This window comes from Talpa europaea (genome assembly GCF_964194135.1).
Source record: "Talpa europaea genome assembly, chromosome: 5".
Classification (NCBI taxonomy): Eukaryota; Metazoa; Chordata; class Mammalia; order Eulipotyphla; family Talpidae; genus Talpa; species Talpa europaea.
The window spans coordinates 40,866,414-40,885,695 of NC_140071.1; the positions used below are offsets into that span (position 1 = coordinate 40,866,414).

Below are 19,282 nucleotides of genomic sequence, written 5' to 3' on the forward strand. Positions count from 1 at the left end.
AAGGCCTTAAATTTCAATCTGTGTATATTATTGATCTTCCTCATGGTTAATTATCACTCATGGAGAAATTAACTAATTATCCCATATGCAGAAAACTTAATTTACTCCTTCAAAATAAAGGGGGAGACAGTAAATATTCTTTTTCCCCCAAGTTGAACATTAATTACCAACAAGGTACTGACCTAAAACTCAAAACTTAAATAAAATGTCACAATTTAAGATTAACAAGGTAACACACACACATTTTGATGAAGAAATACGGGAATATTATTCAAATAAAAAATAATCATACACTCAACTATATTTCAGAGAAGAGGCATTAAGGAGTCATGCCATAAGTTTATTTACAAACATATTTAGTATGTTGAGTTTGAGAGTTTGACTTTTCAAAGAAATTGCACTTCTTAAAATGATCCTCTTCATATCTGGGAACAAAACACAAAAACATTAATCATATTTAAAAAAATGCCAATCTTCAGAAATCATAGTATATTTTATGTCCATCAGTTGATGGGTGGCACATCAGAAAGCGTTTACTTTTAAGTAAAATATCATACTTAATTCATGCTGATTTGCTTCATCATATGTGCCAAAACCTTTCCATATTAAAAGGTTTAGATGAATCATTTCCCTTTAAACTATAACAGTCTTTCCAAAGTATATTTTGGAATATATTCCAGTCATCCTACAGAGGTTTCTTAAGTTTTGGATTGAAGAAAAATCTTGATTACCATTAAGCAAAGTAAATTTCACACGAGGAACTGGCTAACCCTCTAACCACACAGGACTCCTTTGGGCATAAACTGTCATATACTCTCCTCAAAATAAACTAACCTTATCAGTTTACCAGAACTTTATCTGTCCAAATAAGAATCTTGCTCCACCATCACTACCTATAGGCAACTTAACATCTTTGAGTCTTCGATTAGTTTATCCTTTACCTTACAGGCCTGATAGAAAAGCACATGAGTTTATAATATAAAGTATGCCTGACAAATAGTATGGACACTGGATACTAGCAACCAGGCAGAGAAAGACTTGTTTATAGGTTTAACTTGTCTCCAACTACTGCCCATGTCTACACTTAAGTCCTCTTTAGTGCATGTTTGGGGGTAGGAGATAAGGGGGTAGAGGAATAAAAGAGAAAGCATTGCTCTGTGAAGATTAGAAATTACCTCTTAATAATGATAAGGGATATCAGGGTCAGTAAACTATGTCTTCTTTATTTGTGAAACAAGGACAAGCTTAATATCCAGTAGTGTGTTCTTGAATAAATTGCATTTTGCAAAACTCAAAAATTTTTTTTTACCTGTTTCATGGATGAACTAAAACGTCCTTATTTCTTAAGCAGTTGGTGCCTTACTATGAAGAAAGGTGCAGCAAATCCAGAACCTAAGTACACAGTCATCATAAGTAGTAACCGCCACTTGTTTTCCACAGAAAATGGCAAATTCTGTTGGAAAAAAAAGAAAACAACAAAAGCAAAATTTCAAACCACTCAGTTTTCTACACGAAATGTTGGTAGAGAAAGGATAAACAATATTTTTACTGAGCACCAGGTCTGTGTGTCTTCAGCACTCAGGAGTGCTGAATTCAGTAAGGCTATTTTATTTTAGAAAACCAAAAAAGTTTACTTTTCAAAGGACTCCTTTTTAGAAACAGACCATTTTGGAAACAAAATCAACTCACAGAAAAAGTGGTAACTAGTTCTAGTTTTTATTAGAAACTACTAACTTAGTATGACAACTGCACCATGAGGTTTGACGTTTTCAAAACCAAGTAGCTCTTCCATCCTTGCGCTCAGCCCTTTACAACTAGCCCCTCCCCGCCCCCCCCCCCCCCGTACCCCTGAGTTTGTGACTGCTAAACCCAACCTCAACCCTATAGTCGAGACTTATAATTTCGTCCGTGGTTAAGAGAAAACTCAAGCCCAATCCAGAGGCCCTCATTTCCTCATTAGTTCCCAATGACCTTCAGTCCGAGTCCGGCGACCTTTAGGTCGACTTTCAACCACGATACCTGCAGGGGTGATCGCCCAGGCCCTCCAGATCGCGGGGGGCAGGGGTGGGGACTATAGGGGTAGATGTGGCCTATTCATTCCGTTCCGCAGAGACGCTGTCAGGGTCCTGAGCTTTTCTCTCTGGGCCCTGGGGGAAGTAAAACGCTAGTAGCCTTCCCAGCCCAAATTCCAGGATTACCCTTTTCACGGCCCGCAGGTGGCCTTGGGGGTTTACGAGTCGCAGTCAGGTGTTCCCAATCCTTACGGAGCCAGGCCCCTTAGACACTAACCTTCCCTGGGCCCTCCTCATAATGGCTCCTACGGACCACAGAGGTCGTGAATCTCCGGATGCTCTGTCCCAACATAGCGCAGTCGGGAGCTCTGCGAAAGACGCAGAGACCGAAGGCGGGCGAAATGGCGGCAACCCAAGTAGTCCTTTTTTCACGACCTTGCAGGACGGTGCGCGGCGACCGAAAGGGACGATAGGAAATGGGGCAGGGCCTACGGAAAACGTAGCAAAATGGCGGCCTCCGAGCATTATGGGAATTGTAGTCCAGGATATCTCGGGGCCTAATAGGTCCCGAAGGATTGTGGGAGATGTAGTGTCACGCCAGCTCTGGGCGGACCAGAGTATTCCTACCTGCAGTGATTCATTCAGGCCTAAATTCTGTCCTGCAGCCCAGGTCCAGCATTCGTGCGATTTTTTCCAGATGATTTTACCTAATTGAATGAAGTATTTTTACACTGTGTGCTCTAGTTTATATAACAGGAAAACAAACCTCTCCCTTTTCTTTTTTTGTGACTATATGTTAGGTGCTGTAACACTGTGAAAGTTAAGAGAGATGTATGTTGCAATTTTATCCGAGGAAACAAAGACTAAGCACAAGTAACCTGACAGCGAGTACAAAGAATGTTAGAGAGAAAACTGAGTGGAAGTGCTGAGGGAAGGCTTCTGGAAGATATAAGACCAACTGAATGGAACACAGGACATAGGGCCAAGAAAACACATGGTCAGTATGAATATGCACATTTGATATCTAGAACTAGCCTAAAGTAGGAATTGGTATTCGTCTGCTGAACACAATTTCATAGAACATCGACATCGGACAGAGTTACTCTGTGTAAACTGTCAATGATGAAACAAGAAAAGGATCAAATCACTCTACTAGCATATTTGAACATAGAGAAAACTTGCATCCAGGTCACATGTACAAAGTCATTATATGCAGTCTAATATGATGACTTCTGATTTTTTATCACGTACAATCTTAACGGTGTACTTGTCTTTCTTCCTCCAAATATTTAGTAAGATAGTGAAAAATCACAGAAAACAAGCCCAAATTCTGTAAATTAAGTCCTACTACCTTCTCACTGAGTTGCCCACTCTTCCTCATGGTATTCAGTCTGCCTTTCTACAGTGAGTAATAAACCCAGCTTGTTCAATCATGATATATAACTGTGTTCCTCGTGGTATTTTTTCTAGTGGACACTGAGAGGAAACAGTGATAAAATAAGGCTGAGAACATGGTATTAGGTTAGATTGTTAAGGACCCTGCTAACCTCAGTTTTATGTTACTCATCTATGGGAGTGTGTATATTACCCCAGGTGATTCATTTATACAGCAGTACTAAAGTCAAACACTCAAGTCTTTAAAATCTGTGAATAAAATGTATGGTTTAATTTTTCTTTAGCTTTTGAACGAGAAAAGTCATGTCTCCCATACACACACAGAAAAAAAAAAAACCTTAAAAGTAATTTTTAAGTTTTATTTATTAGCTTCTGATTAAGCAGAAATACATGCAATGCATTATAGTTGGTGATATATATGTATGATACATGATAGTCAATTTAAAAAATGTCCTCTTAGTTCCTTTATTACTAAAGGATTCTTATTTAGCTATAACTGAGAAATATTTTCACATTTAATATTTCTAAATTATCCTTTGAAATATAAGGTGAGTAATGTGCTCCATTGGTTTATTGTTACTCCTAGTTCAGATTAGTTGAGTCTCCTCTGTGTTTCTGACTTTCAGCTAATTCCAAAGAGACCTCCTACAGAAATTCCAGTGAATGGCTTCAGAATTATCTGCCTTTGACCCTGTGGCAAATTAAGGATACCTGCTAATTTATTTTATCAAGAAATTAGGTATATGCTTTCTCTCCATCTGGATAAACTGACTAATTTGACCAAGAGAATTTGGCAGAATTGATGGTGTGCCAGTGTCCATCCCAGGTCTAATGATACTGGCCACCTCTTTTCCTATCTTTTAAAACACTTTTCCTTGGAATCCTGAGTCTCCATATAAGAATTTGACTACTGACTGGGCTTCCATGGTGGCCTACAGGTTAAGTCTCAGTGCTAGCACACGTCCACCACTGTGGCCTGAGTTTGATCCCCAGCCAGGGAGCTAACCCATGTGGTACAGCAGACCTGTCTCACCCACTGCTCCCCTTAGGAGTGTATTTCAGCAGATCTACCTGTTCTGTTCCCCACTCTTTCTCTGTTGAATCCTCTCACCACTCCCACCCCGCACCTCTGGCCTGCACCCCAATTCTTCTATGCAAAAAATAAATCTTTTTTTAAAGATTTATTTAGTTATGCATAGAGGAACTGGGGTACAGGCCAGAGGTGTGGGTGGTGAGAGGATTCACCAGAGATAGAGTAGGGAACAGATCAGGCAGACTGACTGAAATACACCATTGAGGGGAGCAGCAGGCAAGTCAGGAGAGGTCTGCTGCGCCATGTGGGTAGCTCCCTGGCCAGGGATCGAACTCATGCTGCAGTGGCTGCGGATAGCTTCATAGTTTACATCTTAAACCCTTGCACCACCAGGGAGGCCCTAAATCAATCTTTTTTTTTTTTTTTTAAAGTATTTGACTACTTTCTGGAGAAGCCTCCTAGAGAATCCTCAAGAATCCACTAAATGGAGGTGAGGGCTGCTTCAGGTGTCAAGCAGGTGATGGTCTATGTCAGACTCTCCAGCCCAGTCAAGCTGCCAGCCGAGTCTCACTAAGTGACCCTACTCAGTGTTGTGCAGCACTACCCAATATAGCCCTGCCCAAAATGATGATATACAGATTTATGAGATATAATAAAGTGCTTGCTCTTTCAAGTCATTAAATTTTGGGTAATTGTTATGCAATAATAAATCAATGGAATAGACACCTACAAGTAACACAGCTGCTTTACTTAAATAAATAATCTGTCATGAGAAGAACACAGTTTCTCACCATGGATCTATATATTTTGGAATTTGGTTTTGTCATTTAAAATATTATTGCTTAACATGTATACTTACATATATTATATATATAATATATATACCCTTCTCTCAAATCATGCATCTGTGATAATTCCCTATCTGTAATGAATATAGGTTGTTCTGAAGTTAAAACATTGAAAATCTGGGAAGCAGAGAGTTTCCACTTGATGATGTGACAGCTGGCATACTTTGGGGAATATTAAACACTCTCAGGAAAGTGCCCTTTGCAGCTTTATGATGTCCCTGATGAGTTAGTAGGTAAATTGGAATGGGATTGAAAGTGGCTGAGATCATATATTCCTTCATATTATTGACCTTCATGTTAATAGCTGGGTATCACCTATAGAGCATATTCTTAATAATTATTTAAACATATTTTCACAAGAATGTTTTTGTCAAATAGTCAAACTGGGCACAAAGAACTAATTTATATTAGTTTCCATATTGTTTTTCTTTTTCTTTTTTTAAAGATTTATTTATTTATACAAGAACCAGGGTATAGGCCAGATGCGCGGGAGGGTGAGAGGATTCACCAGAGACAGAGCAGGGAACAGAACAGGCAGACTCTGAAATACACTGCTGAGGGGAGCAGCGGGCGAGATAGGAGAGGTCTGCCGCGCCATGTGGGACCCTCACCGGACCGCTGGGATCTAACCGGAGCTGCAGAGGCTGCGGACAGCTTCACAGCACAGCGCTCAACTGCCTGCACCACCAGGGGAGGCCCTCATATTGTTTTTCTTAATTGCTAATTAGTAGCCAATTTATTAAACAGGTTATATCATTAACATACCCTATTTTAAGAGTTTCATGGTAATTTAAATCTACTAAATTCGTTATGAAGGGGAGAAAGTAAGAGAAATCTGCCAATATCCCCATTTTTGAGTAGGTATTATGTAAATTAAAGATGGCCACAGTTTCTTTGTAACTCTTTCTATTGAGAGGTGGGGTTTAGTGTGTTCTGCGAACTGGAACTGCTTGACCAATGGAATGCAATAGATTGACACATTGTGACTTTATAAACTGGGTCATTGAAAGTCTTGTGGCTTCCATTCAGGCAAATTGGAATGTTAACTTCCGAGAAATCAGTTCCCATGCAAGAAGTCTAACTACCCTGAAACTGCCAAGACTGTGAGGTAGCCCAAGCTAACCATTTGAGGAAGCGATGTGGGAATGTGAAAAGAAGAGGGGGAAGGAGAAGGGCAAGTGGAGGACAGGGAGAAGAGAAATATATTCAACTGCCTTCAGCTTTTCCTGTCACCTCCCAGACCAGGTACCAGATAGATACATAAGTAAAGAAGCCTTTGGTGATGCCAGCCACCTTCCTGACTTTCCTACACCTTTATGAGGTGTGTTAAGTAAGAATTGCCCTTAAGTAAGTTCATCCTCCAGAACTATAAAAGAAAATAATGAATAATTGTTTTAAGCTACTAAGTTTTAGGGTAGATTTTTTATATAGGAGTAGAAATCTGGACACATGTGACAATTTCTTATACTACATATAACCTAACATTTCAATTCAATTATAATAGCTGGCAAGAAAAATGTGAATCCCAGACTAATACTAGGGAAACTTTTGACTCCGTAAGATACTCTTGCCCTATAAAATAAATTTTAAGGAAAATGAGATATTTCACGAATTGATTGGTACAAAATCGAAACCATCTTTAGGGATATGAAGTTTGCTCCACAGTTATATTTTCAAAAACAAAGATCCAATTATTTTAAGTAGTGAGTAGAGTATATATCAACATGAACAATGTAGTTTGGAGACTGAAATTACATTATGTAGACTGTATATCTAAAAATTAAAGTACAATATTTGTCATTTCTCTTAATGGCTACTAGGTAGTTTATTTAAAAATAAATCGATTAGTAAAGGAATTATGTTTCTATGCTACAATGAAAAACTGAAGGTAAGATGTTTTCTTTGATATTAAATATTTTTAAAAATGTCCTGATGCTATAGAGTTATAATCAGAACTCGTTGAAATTTCCTGGTTTCAGAAAAGGTGAGAATATGATTTCATTGAGGCAACTAGGGTTGGAAAATTTTCAACCAGTCTTCTGAATGATTTAGTAGTGACTCACTGGAAAGAAAATTTTTGCTAAATGAATGCTCACTTAAACAAGCTATAAATTTTACATCTTGTTCCCTCTTATTTAGAATGCCCTTACTTTTTTTTCTCCTGTTATATTCTTGAAAACTATATATAAAAAAAAACCTTCCTAATGCTCTTTGAAAGAATCAATTTCTTTTTCCTTTCAGATCATTTAGAATTTAATCTTGTATTATTCCTATGGTAGTGATCTCATGCATTATAATCAGTTAGGTATATCTGTCTTCTTACTAGGCTTTATGATTCTTAAGAAAAGGACCATTTTTAAAATTATTTTGGTATCATATAACATAGTAGTTACTCAATAAACTTGAGTTACATGAATGAATGGATAAGAACGTAATGTTTCCAAACTATATTCCTGGTGTTTTTATGGAGTAGATTGAGGTTATTTGTTCTTGGTCAAATACTACACAGGTGATCTTGTGTCCTTTTAGAGTATCACATCTGGAGTCACAGTGTTTTCTCTCTCCCTCACTGATGATTTTGTTGGTTACCCAAAGTGTTGTCCAATCTTTTCACTGTTATTACTATTTTTCCCTCCTTGCAACTAATATGTACTCTTTGAAAAGACATATTAAGACAATGGAAATATCTTGTTCTTTATAGAAAATTCCTCTTATATTTAGCACCATTGCTGGCTCTTGCCTGCTCATTACCATGATAATTGACAAGTGATTATTTCCAACTCCAGGATTTCCATATTTGCCTTGTGACCTCTGGCACTCAACCATATCCAAAGGACGCTTCTTCCCTGTTTATTTTCTTATGTATTTTTGGGTGTTTCAAACTAACAAACTACTGTTTTTCAATGAGTTCTGATTTATTACTTAACTACTTTAGTGCTCACATTGTCCCATATTCAGCCAGTGGTAGCCACTTCAAACTTTTCCTGAGTCCTTCTTATATGTTCCCATCATTTTTTTTTTCTTCAGTATTTCCCTACTTTATTTTATAACAAGTTATTCTTGCTCTCTCCAGTCATGGGAAGCAGCATTTCTTGAAAAACTCTGGTTTCATTTAATGGGAAATCCTATTAGAGATCTAGGTCTAGGTGCTAGGTATATTCTTTGCTACTAAGATGTCTTTGCTTCCCAATAGAATTTTATGTACATATATGTACATGAACAGGAACAAGCAGATGAACATATGCATTTAAGAAAGCATGTCTTTCACCTATACCTTTATTTCCAATCAATCTCCACAAGGTCTTTTCTTGCCTTTCTCTAACCCATGATTTTAATTCCTTCTTCCATGGTGAGTACACTGACTCCCAACAATATCAGCACATTTGTTTGTTTAGTCATGTAATATATCTAAAATTGTTTTAATTTTTTTTCCTGTACTAATATAGTAACAAGCCTCAAAAGGGAATTTAAGAATTTTTTTACACTTCTGCCCTGCCCCTTACCTACCTTAACTCAAGATTATATAGATTCAAATACTTTGTTTTCTGTCCCTCTCCCCAGGCCTCTATCTCTCCCTTCCTTTCCTCCTTATTTCTATTTCCCTTCCTTCCTTCTAGGAATGTCATCTACACAACAGCATAATACTGCTGGCCCACCACTATTCGTATGGCTCACTATCCTCTTTGATTCAAGTCGTGTGTTCCTACTTTTGTACTTTTCTCTCTGGTTTTAGAATCTACTTATTATTCTATTTTTACTGACTGTCCATTTCCTTATATCTCTCTTTTAATCTTGTGTACTCAGGTTTTTTGTTCTGCCTATCACTTTTACCTGTGTTTTCTAGCCTCTGGATTAGTCTCCTTTGTGTGTCCCTTGCTTATCTTAAATTATACCTCCTAAAGAGAGAAAATGATTGATTCAATTATCTCTACTCATGCCTCTCGTAGGCCTCTGGTCATCCTGCATGTGATCTTTCTTGACTCACACTTCTAATATTAAGTTGTAGCTCAGATGATAAAGGCATATGATAAAAAAAACAGAGCCATACATGAAAAAGAACCAACTCCTGACATTTCCTTTAGTAAGGAACAGCATGATGAGAGAGCACTTTTAGGTTTCATGGCCTGAGCAGTATGGAGAACATCTTATGTTTTAGGTGTCTTCTAAAGGTACTACTCACTGAAGGTTAGTGATGGATAGAGAAGTTGTTCATAAATTATTCACTTTGCTTATCTTATTTGCATATAAAGCTTGGCAAAAATATTCACAATGCTTGTTTTATTCATGAAAGAAATAAATTTATTGTGAAACTAAGGAGCTTTTAGTTATAGGGTCCCTTGTCTGCATGGATCTTTACCAAGTCTTTGGGGAAGACCCAGCAGTAATTTCACATCACCATATATTTTTGAAAATTTTTCAAAACTGAGATATTTTCACTGTGAATTAAGGTCTCTATCTCTTTTTATTTCTTTATTTTCTCCTATTGTAGTTTCTTTTGGATTTTGGTAGTTACAGAGAAATTGAGATTATTTTTCTTGAACTAGAGTTAATCAAAAGTTAACATGAAATGCTGACAGTGCAAGTATCATTCAATTCACAATATGCTACAACATTGAGGATTTTTATGACAAATTGATTAATGAAACCATCAATTTGAAAAGTAGTTAAAATTAGTCATTGCATGAAAATACTTAATATATCTGAAATCTGATAGCCTATATATTAAAGAAACTTATAGAGGTTTTCCCTCATTTGAAAACAGTTAAAAAATGTGTGTGGTATTGCCAAAAAGGAATTATATGACAGAAACATTTAAACTCTGAATCATCAAAAAATTCCTAGGACAAATAGCAAATTGCTTTCTAGAGAATGATATTGCAAAGTTGTCTTATGATGTGATGTATAAATAAAAATAGTATGCAGCCAAAAATTATAAGAAACTGCATTATGGAAATGCATCACACAGTTAATGACTAAAGTATTTTTCTGGCTCATGTGGTGTTTCTGATATTAGTCAACTTTTTAGAATTTGTAAAATTGTGATAATTTTATAAGTCACATACAAAAACGAACATTTCACAATTTCAAAATCACTGATCATATTTAAATTTGTGCTCTCTCTCCATCTTGACCTAAACTTGCAAAGATAATTACTTTGACCAGGTTTCTTTAAATTTGCTATGATTTTTCTTGTAATTTCTATAACTAGAATACCAAATAGATTATTTATTTTAAGGAAACACATCATTTAAATGATGAGAAGTATCTTGAAAATGACCCTGGCACATCATTCTGAAAATAACTCATTTTTTCAGCATGTAAGTAAGAAAAACATAGGAGATACTTGAAAGGAAAACCAACTTTTTTGCATCACATATGATGAATGTCAGGAATTGTGCAAATAAGAATTAACTGGAAGTCTTGATTTACAAGTAGACCTATTTTTGCTGGTCAATGCATTTAAGCTGCTGTATTTCTAACATTAAGGCGAGATTGTAGGAATCCACTTTGTTCCTTTGGACAATGGATTGAAAATTAGATGGTTAATACAGTCCATCAAAATGTATTTATTTATGATAGAACAGGTTGTTTAAATTTGGTTTCCCAGCTTGGATTTATCATTTTAAAAAATGTGATTTACTTGAGAATTACATGTATGCACTTTGCGTAAATTTTGAATGAATTCACCAAACAATTGTTTTAAACATTTCAACTAATTGCAAAATTATTACACAAACTGAGTTAGGTTTAATTTCCAGTTCTCTTCATATTCCTTAATAAGCTAGACCCTCACTTATCAGCTCTCCAACACTGAATTATCCTTGAGTTGTGCTCCACAACTTCTTACATATTTTCTCTCTGTATATTCCTACATACTTTTTACCTAGGGATTTTATAAATAATATACTATGAAACTCATTGCTGGGTTTACTGTGAGGGTTGTTTGTTTGCTTGCGGATATCTTTATAGAGGTTATATATTTGTTCAGTAAATCTCACAGTATCGATTTTATGAGGACCTGTTGGAGAAATTTCTTTCTTTTCTTAGAACTAGAATAAACATGTTTTTCCTGGATAGCTGATTTTCTTTATGAGTTTTGTGAATAAAAAACTTCCTGTGCCATTGTCTCACTCATAGCAGGAATCTAGAAAACTTAAATAAGGGACCAGGAAAAAGAATAACTATAAGAAAGAAAATATCAAAATCAACAAACAACTATGAACCAGAGACACTATATGGGGGCTGGGGGGTGGGGAAAGGAGAGATTGGGGTCAAAATAAGGGGGTTGCAATTGTATGGGGAATATAAAAATAAAATTAAAATAAATAAATAAATAAATAAACTCAGTTATTCAGTTTTAAACAAATAAATTAAAGGAATCCTTATTTTTAGCAAACAACAACAAAACTTCCTGTGCTTTCCCTAGAGGCAAATGTGTGACCCTCTTTCAGTGTAGCTATGCCTGGCTCCACCTTCTTTTCTAAATTTATTTGCCTTTGCTTTACTTTTCTCCCAATTTCAAATTTATTTTGTCTTTTTATCTAATATGTCTCTTTGCTCTGTACTTCAAGTGTTTTCTGGAATAATATTACTGTGTGAATAAATGGAAAAATCATAAATTCCTCTCATATAGAGATTGTTGCAGTGTTAGTTACTTCATCAAATTGTCCCTTTGTTTTAGAAATGATGCCCAAATTTTAGTGGCTTAACACACCAAAGATTTATTTTTTGCCTTATGTCACAATATGAGTCCAATATTCAGCATGCTATCTTCCACAAGGTAACTCAAATGCCATAATTTCCTGGGCCTCCACTTAGTTGCCTGGTTACCCAGCCACCATGAGGAAGAGAAAGTAGAGTTTCACACACTGTGGTTCAGAGACGAGGCCATTATTCAGCATGCACTACTCATGCTCACAGTCTATTAGTCAGACCAATCACCTGCCCCCACCTAGATGCAGGGGTTCTGAGGGATTGTGATTTCTGTGTGTCTGATGGGAAATTGGAAAAGATTTCATTGAACACAGTGTCTCCTCCACAGAGACTTTCTCATTGGAATCTTTATTTTTTTTTTATTTTACTTATCTTTAGCTGAGGTAATATTGGGATACCCCCATTATAGAGCATCTCAGTAAGAATTCAATGTTCAGTGATTAAATATAATGTTACAACTTTGCTATATTGATTGTAAATCCTCATAATTCTATAATTTCTTGCTCTTTCATATTTCCTCAAGAGTTGCACACTTAAGCAATATTCTATAGCCTGAAATCAGACAGACTTGTGTATAAATCCAAGATTTTACCTAACTGTATCTCTGGGCAATTTGCATGACTTCTTTTCATCTTTAAAATGGGCCAGTAATGGCCTCTATAGTGTGGTTAGTACAGTTACAACCTTGGGATGAACGACCATAAAGGTAAAGTACCATTTTCATCACATTATATCAAATGCAGACTGTCAACATGATTATTGTTGATCTTGATCAACAAACTGAAGTAGTGTTTGTCAAGCTTCTCTACTAAAAAGGTATATTCCCACACTCCAACCCCCAAACATCTGATGGTCTTTGGAAAAAAGATACTATGTGCACTCCACATTAAAGAATAAGCAATTGGGCCTCCCCTGGTGGCACAATTGTTGAGCCCAGGCTGCGAAGCTGCCCGCAGCCTCTGTGGCTGGCAAGGGTCCCACATGGAGCACAGACCTCTCTTGCCACGCCCACTGCTCCCCTCAGCAGTGTGTTTTGTCACTCAGCCTGCTCTGCTCCCCGCTCTGGCTGTGGTGAATTCTCTCACCCTCCGGCACTTCTGACTGTACCCAGTGCTTGTATAAATACATAAATAAATCTTAAAAAAAAAAAGCAATTATGCTCCATTTTCTTGAAGACAAAGCATCTACATAAATAATTTGGAATTCTTTTGTTTGGTAGATTAGTCTGTTCTCTTCAAGTTATTTATATTAGTATGGGACTGAGGCTATTTATCTTACTCTTTCAATTATAATCCAATACTTAGTTTTGTTGCTGAAATTGTTTGAGCTGTGGCAATAGTGAACTCTTTCAGTTGAATGCTATTTCCCTTTTGAAATACCCTATAATTATGTTTTTATTTTTTTTAAGTACTTTCCTACTTTCTTGCTCCAGGTTCATCTTGTATATGTCCTCTCCCTGTTTTTCAATCAATCATTTCTCCAAGGAGATCTGGTTCCTTTTTATGGAGATGATATTAGAAATAAGATCTGGACACCAGGCACAATGAGAGTTATGGGAGTGAATTATTTCTAAGTTTTATAAAATGACAACAAATAACTATATGCCTGTATAATAGCATTGGTATATATACACATCTACACATATTTTTATTTTATAACCATTTGTGTCCTTATTAAGCTAAACACAAATTTATACTGTTGTCCTCAACTTTAATCCATTATCACATGCATCATTCCGGCCTCCACCCCTTATCTATAAACTCCCATATCAACAGTAAAAAAACCTGGTTTCCATTGTTATCCTTTTATATTATTGTCAAATTCTAATATAAATGCACAGCAATATCACAATTGTTAACTTGTATTTTATGGGAAACAACATTATCAGCTAGAGCATAGTATTTATGGTGACAGTGTACATGTCAATGTATATTTTGTATTTAATTTTACAGACTCACATATTTACAAAGTTCTTCAGTTTAGCATCTTTTTTACGGCCACTTTCAGTGAGATTGTTTCATATATTTGTAATAGTGCTAGACTGCTTTGTCATATTCTGCATTCTACACTGGGATTTCTCTGATCACCTTAATGTTTTTTATTAAATTTGCATACATTTAGCTTTATTTTGCATGTTGTTAAAAAGGAGTTTATTGGGATATCTGCTGCATCAGAGTGTTCTTTGAACAAGTGTTCCTGTGATCACTACCCCTCATCTTTTTTTTTTGTTTTTGATAGTTTAAAATGAGAAATTTATTATATAAATAGTTCTGGAAGGCAGAAGTCTAAACAGGGCCTTACAGGACAAATATAAATATAATACATCTTTATTGGAGTGATGTCCTCTGCTTGTTTATAGCATGTTTATCCACACACCTCAGATTTACCCATTAGATGCCGGTAGCACTACCTCTACAAATCGTGACAACCAATATGTCTTTAGACATTGCCAAAAGTCCCCTATGCTGACAAAATTGCTCTGGGTTGAAAACCACACACCTATGACCATTTCTTCGTGGCAACAGGAGTCAATGCTTCTGCAATGGCTAAATTCCATGAGAGAATAGCTATGTCTCACCCTTCTCAACAAGGGAAAGCCTGTGGACTTGGGATACTGAGTCCTCTAGCAGTGTTTACTCCCTTCTTAGCCTTCAGTATGCACCATCTGCTGCCTGTAATGCTGAACATTTATGAGCTTCTAGTAACCCTACCCTCTGTTCCACACTGAGCCCAGGGTAGATGGGAAGTTGCACTAAAGCTTGCTTTTGTTTTATTTCTACCTTGTTGATCAGTTCTCTGACATACACTGATTTAGAAGGTAATGAATCTATCCGTAAGATCTACCTTTAGAAATAACAATTAGTTTTTAATTAAAAGAACACGTGCTTAGCATTGTATCTGGAAAATAGTAATGCTCAACACATAACAGCTATTATTACACTTCCATATCATTGTTTTTCTGCTATTTCTCCTGCAACCAGCCCCTTTTCCCTATGCTAGGATCCCTCCCTCACTTTTCCTGTGCTTTCTCTGTTTATAATCACTTTGTTTTATTAAGGCCACACCCTCTGGGACCAGGGGATACTTCCCAAGTCACCCAGGTCACCAAGGTCCCTACCCTGCCTGGTCTCTTACATCACTGATTCACATCACATTTCTCAGCCTGTAAGGTAAGGCCTTTTTTTTTTTTTTTTTTAATAGAGGCATGCTTATTTATTTATTTGTTTGTTTGTTTGTTTGTTTTTGTTTATACATGCACTGGGTACAGTCAGAAGCGTGGGAGGGTGAGAGAACTTACCAGAGCCAGAGCGGGGAGCAGAGCAGGCAGAAGGACCGAAGTACACTGCTGAGGGGAGCAGCGGGCGGCAGGAGAGGTCTGCGCGCCATGTGGGACCCTCCTCCGGTGGCCGGGGAGCAGCCGGGGATCGAACCGGCACTGCAGAGGCTGCGGGCAGCTTCGCAACCCAGCGCTCAGCCGCTGCGCCACCGGGGAGGCCCAAGGCCTTTTTTTTTGTTTGTTTATTTTAATCAGTTCCTTGGGAAACCCATCCATAATTTGGGAAGAAGCTGTTTCAAGAAGAAGTTTTGCCATTAGGAAGACAAAACTATCCTCAAAGGAAAAATCCTAGACATTCTGTCTTTGAGAGATTGCCAGTTTTTTCACTGTCCTTGATAGAAGGGTTGTAGAACTCTCTGTTTATGTGTTGAGTGATTTTTGATAAAAGTAAATAAAACTTTTGATTTAAAACATTTATTACAGTACATTAAAGATAATTAAAAAAATAATGTAAACTTAAGATGGAAAAGAATGTCCTTCTTACTCATTGGATGAGGAAACTAGAATATTGGTTATTTTTATGAGGAAGTGAACCTAAGTCATGCAAGAACTCCTGAGTGTGGAGGACTATTAAAACACTATAGGTTGGGGTCTCCCCGCTGGTGCAGTGGGTTGAGCACAGCACTGTGAAGCTGTCCACAGCCTCTGCAGCACAGCAGGGGTTCGATTCCAGGCTGGCCAGGGAGAATCCCACATGGCGTTGCAGAGCTCTCCTGCATTGCTCGCTGCTCCCCTCAGCAGTGCCCTTGGTCTGTTTGCCTTTTTGGTTCCCTGCTCTGTCTCAGGTGAATCCTCTCACCCTCCCGTGCCTCTGGCCTATACCCCAGCTCTTGTATAAAATAAAATAAATCTTTAAAAAAAAAAAGCATAAATGGGTATGATTTAAAAAAAAAGACTATAGGTTATCATTATCTTTCACATTATTTACAGAAGTATAGATTATTATGAGCTTAAAATATTTGAAGAGTTTATTGAACAAAACTTAATTTTGTATTCCTTTTTTAAAAGATTTATTTATTTTATACAAGCACTGGGGTACAGGTCAGAGGTGTGGGAGGATGAGAGGATTTACCAGAGAAAGAGCAGGAGCAGTACAGGCAGACGGACCAAAAGCACTGTTGAGGGGAGCAGCAGGTGCGACAGGAGAGGTCTGCCATGCCATGTGGGCATCTCCCTGGCCAGCCAGGGATCGAACCTGTGTTGCGGAGGCTGTGGACAGCTTCACAGCACTGCGCTCAACCTGCTATGCCACCAAGGAGGCCCTAATTTTGTATTCTTGTAGCATAGCCATCAACATGACACTCAATGTGCAGGGTTACAAGGTCTCAAATCCCTGTTGTTCAACCTATTATGTCACCTGGCATTTTCTAAAGTTTTTTGAGAAACTCAAAAACTGATATATTTTTTTTTCCTTCCTTGCTGTACTTCTGCTGTAGAAACCCTATTCTGTAGTGAGGAAATGATGGGAGAGGGTAGAGCTAAATACAATTTATGGTTAATAAAAAACAGGTGATAAACTAAAAGTTATTTTCCCAAGACACGGGTTTTTACTATCTGAAGTAAAATAACTGATTCGAGTTATATCCACCCCTGAGAACAGTCTTATATATATATTGAGAAGGTAGATAGACCTAACTTCAGAAAAATAAAAATCCCAATGCTTTCCCTACCATTCTCAATGGGAAGATAAATTGTTTGATTCAAAAATTAAAGACAAATCTTAAATACATAATAATAAAAAAAAGAAATCAAAGGAGAAATTAAAAACTATCTGGAGACAAATGAAAATGGAGAGATAAGTTACCAGATCCTATAGGATGCCCTAACAGCAGATTGTGAGGTATGTACACAGCAATACAAGCCCACATCAATAAGTAAAGGGAAAAAAAAATCTAATTTTACACCTAAGTCATAAGAAAAAAAAAAAGACCAAAAATAGAGAACAAAAAAAGAGACCAAAAAAGAGACCAAAAAATCAGCCGAAGGAAATAAATGATAAAAATTATACTAGAAATGAATGAACTAGAAACCAAAAAGATGGTATAAAATTTCAATGAATCCAGAACTTTCCTTTGAAAGAAAAAAAACAAAATCAGTACAACCTTAACTAGACTCACTAACACAAGGAGAAAACCCAAATAAATAGGACCAGAAATAGAAGAGGTAAAATCATGACACATACTGCAGACATACAAAGAATCATAAGAAACTACTATGGATGTCTATATGCAAACAAATGGACAACCTGTAAAATATAAACCCATTTTTAGAAACATGAAATGTTCTAAGACTCTACCATGATGAAACATACAGCTTAAACAAACTGATCACAATTGCGGAAATATAAACTCTCTTTAAGAACAAAAGCCCCAGACCAGATGACTCCTTCACTGAATTCTACCAAATCTTCAGAGAAGATAAAATACCTATCCTTTGCAAACTCTTCAAAAAAATTGAAGAGGATGGGAAATTCACAAACACATTTTATGAGGCCAACATTACCTTAATTCCAAACCAAACAAGGATAGCACAAAAAATAAAACTACAGGGCAATATAACTGATCATTACAGATGTGAAAATCTTCAACTATATCTCAGTAAATCAAATCCAGCAATATATTAAGAGAATGACCTAGTAGGTTTCATTCCAGGAATGTGAAGTTAGTTCAACATGTGCAAATCTAATGTCATTCACCAGTCAATAAAACGAAAGATAAAATTGCTTGAGCATCTCAATAGCTACTGAAGAAGCATTCAATAAGATTGAAAAATTATCAATGATAAAAGCTCTCAAGATATGAATAAATGGAACTTACTGCAACTCAGTAATGATCACGTATGACAAACCTACAGCTAACATCATACTCAGTGGTGATAAACTGAAAGCATGTCCCTTAATATCATGAACAAGACAAATAATTCCACTTTCAGCACTATTGTTCGACATAATGTTGGAAGTCTTAAATGGAGCAATTAAGAAAAAACATAAAAGGGCCTCAGCGGGTTGAGAGCCATGCTGTGAAGCTGTCTGCAGCCTCTGCAATTTGGGTTTGATCCTGGCCAGCCAGCGAGAATCCCACATGGTGAGGCAGACCTCTCCTGTCGCTCCAGTTTCTCCTCTCAGCAATGTATGTCTGTCGTCTGCCTATTCTACTCCCCACTCTGTCTCTGGTGAATCCTCTCACCCTCCCGCACCTCTGGCCTGTACCCTGTACCCCAGCTCTTGTATAAAAATAAATAAATCTTTAAAAAAAAGAAACAAAAATAATCAAAATTGGAAAAAAGTGAAATTATTACTAATTACAGATTACATGATAACGTAAATGGAAAATACAAAAGACTCTACCAAAAAATCTACTAAAAATAATAAACAAATACAGTATAGTGGCAGGATACAGAATCAACAGACAAAAATCAGTTGACTTTCCTATGGAATTATTGAATTAAAAGACAGGTAAATTTAGAAAAAAAGCCCATTTACAATTGCACCCATAAAAGGATGAAACATCTGGGAGTAAATTTTACAAAGGAAGTGAGGAACCTATACATTGAAAATTATGTCTCTGTCAAAGGAAATAAAATGAGACACAAAGAAATGGAACAGTACCTATGATCATAGATTGGAAGAAGAAACACTGTTAATGGTACTGCGGAAAGCAATTTAATGGTTCAAAGCAATACCTGTCAAAATCCCAATGAACATTTTCAAGGAAGTAGAAAAAACAATTCTAAAATTCATTTGGAACCACAAGAGCCACATCAACCCTGAAAAATGGAGAAATCACACTCCCTGACTTCAAACTGTACTGTATAGTAACAGTAATCAAAGCAATTTGGTGCTGAAACAAAATCACACATAGAGACCAACTGAATAGAATAGGAAGTCCAAAAATAAAACCACACAAATATCGATAGTTAACATTTGATAAAGAAGCCATGACCA

General features: G+C 36.8%; 1 protein-coding gene across 1 annotated transcript; it reads right to left on the bottom strand.

The window, feature by feature from the left end:
* Positions 1-305: 305 nt before the first annotated feature.
* COX7C (cytochrome c oxidase subunit 7C) lies at positions 306-2,434 on the bottom strand. Its single transcript, XM_084232871.1, has 3 exons — positions 2,290-2,434; positions 1,310-1,453; positions 306-425 (listed from the first exon to the last, which is right to left on the bottom strand). Exons 1-2 carry the CDS (start codon positions 2,362-2,364, stop codon positions 1,337-1,339), a joined length of 192 nt encoding a protein of 63 aa, XP_084088997.1. The 5' UTR covers positions 2,365-2,434; the 3' UTR covers positions 306-425; positions 1,310-1,336.
* Between the last annotated feature and the right edge of the window lie 16,848 nt (positions 2,435-19,282).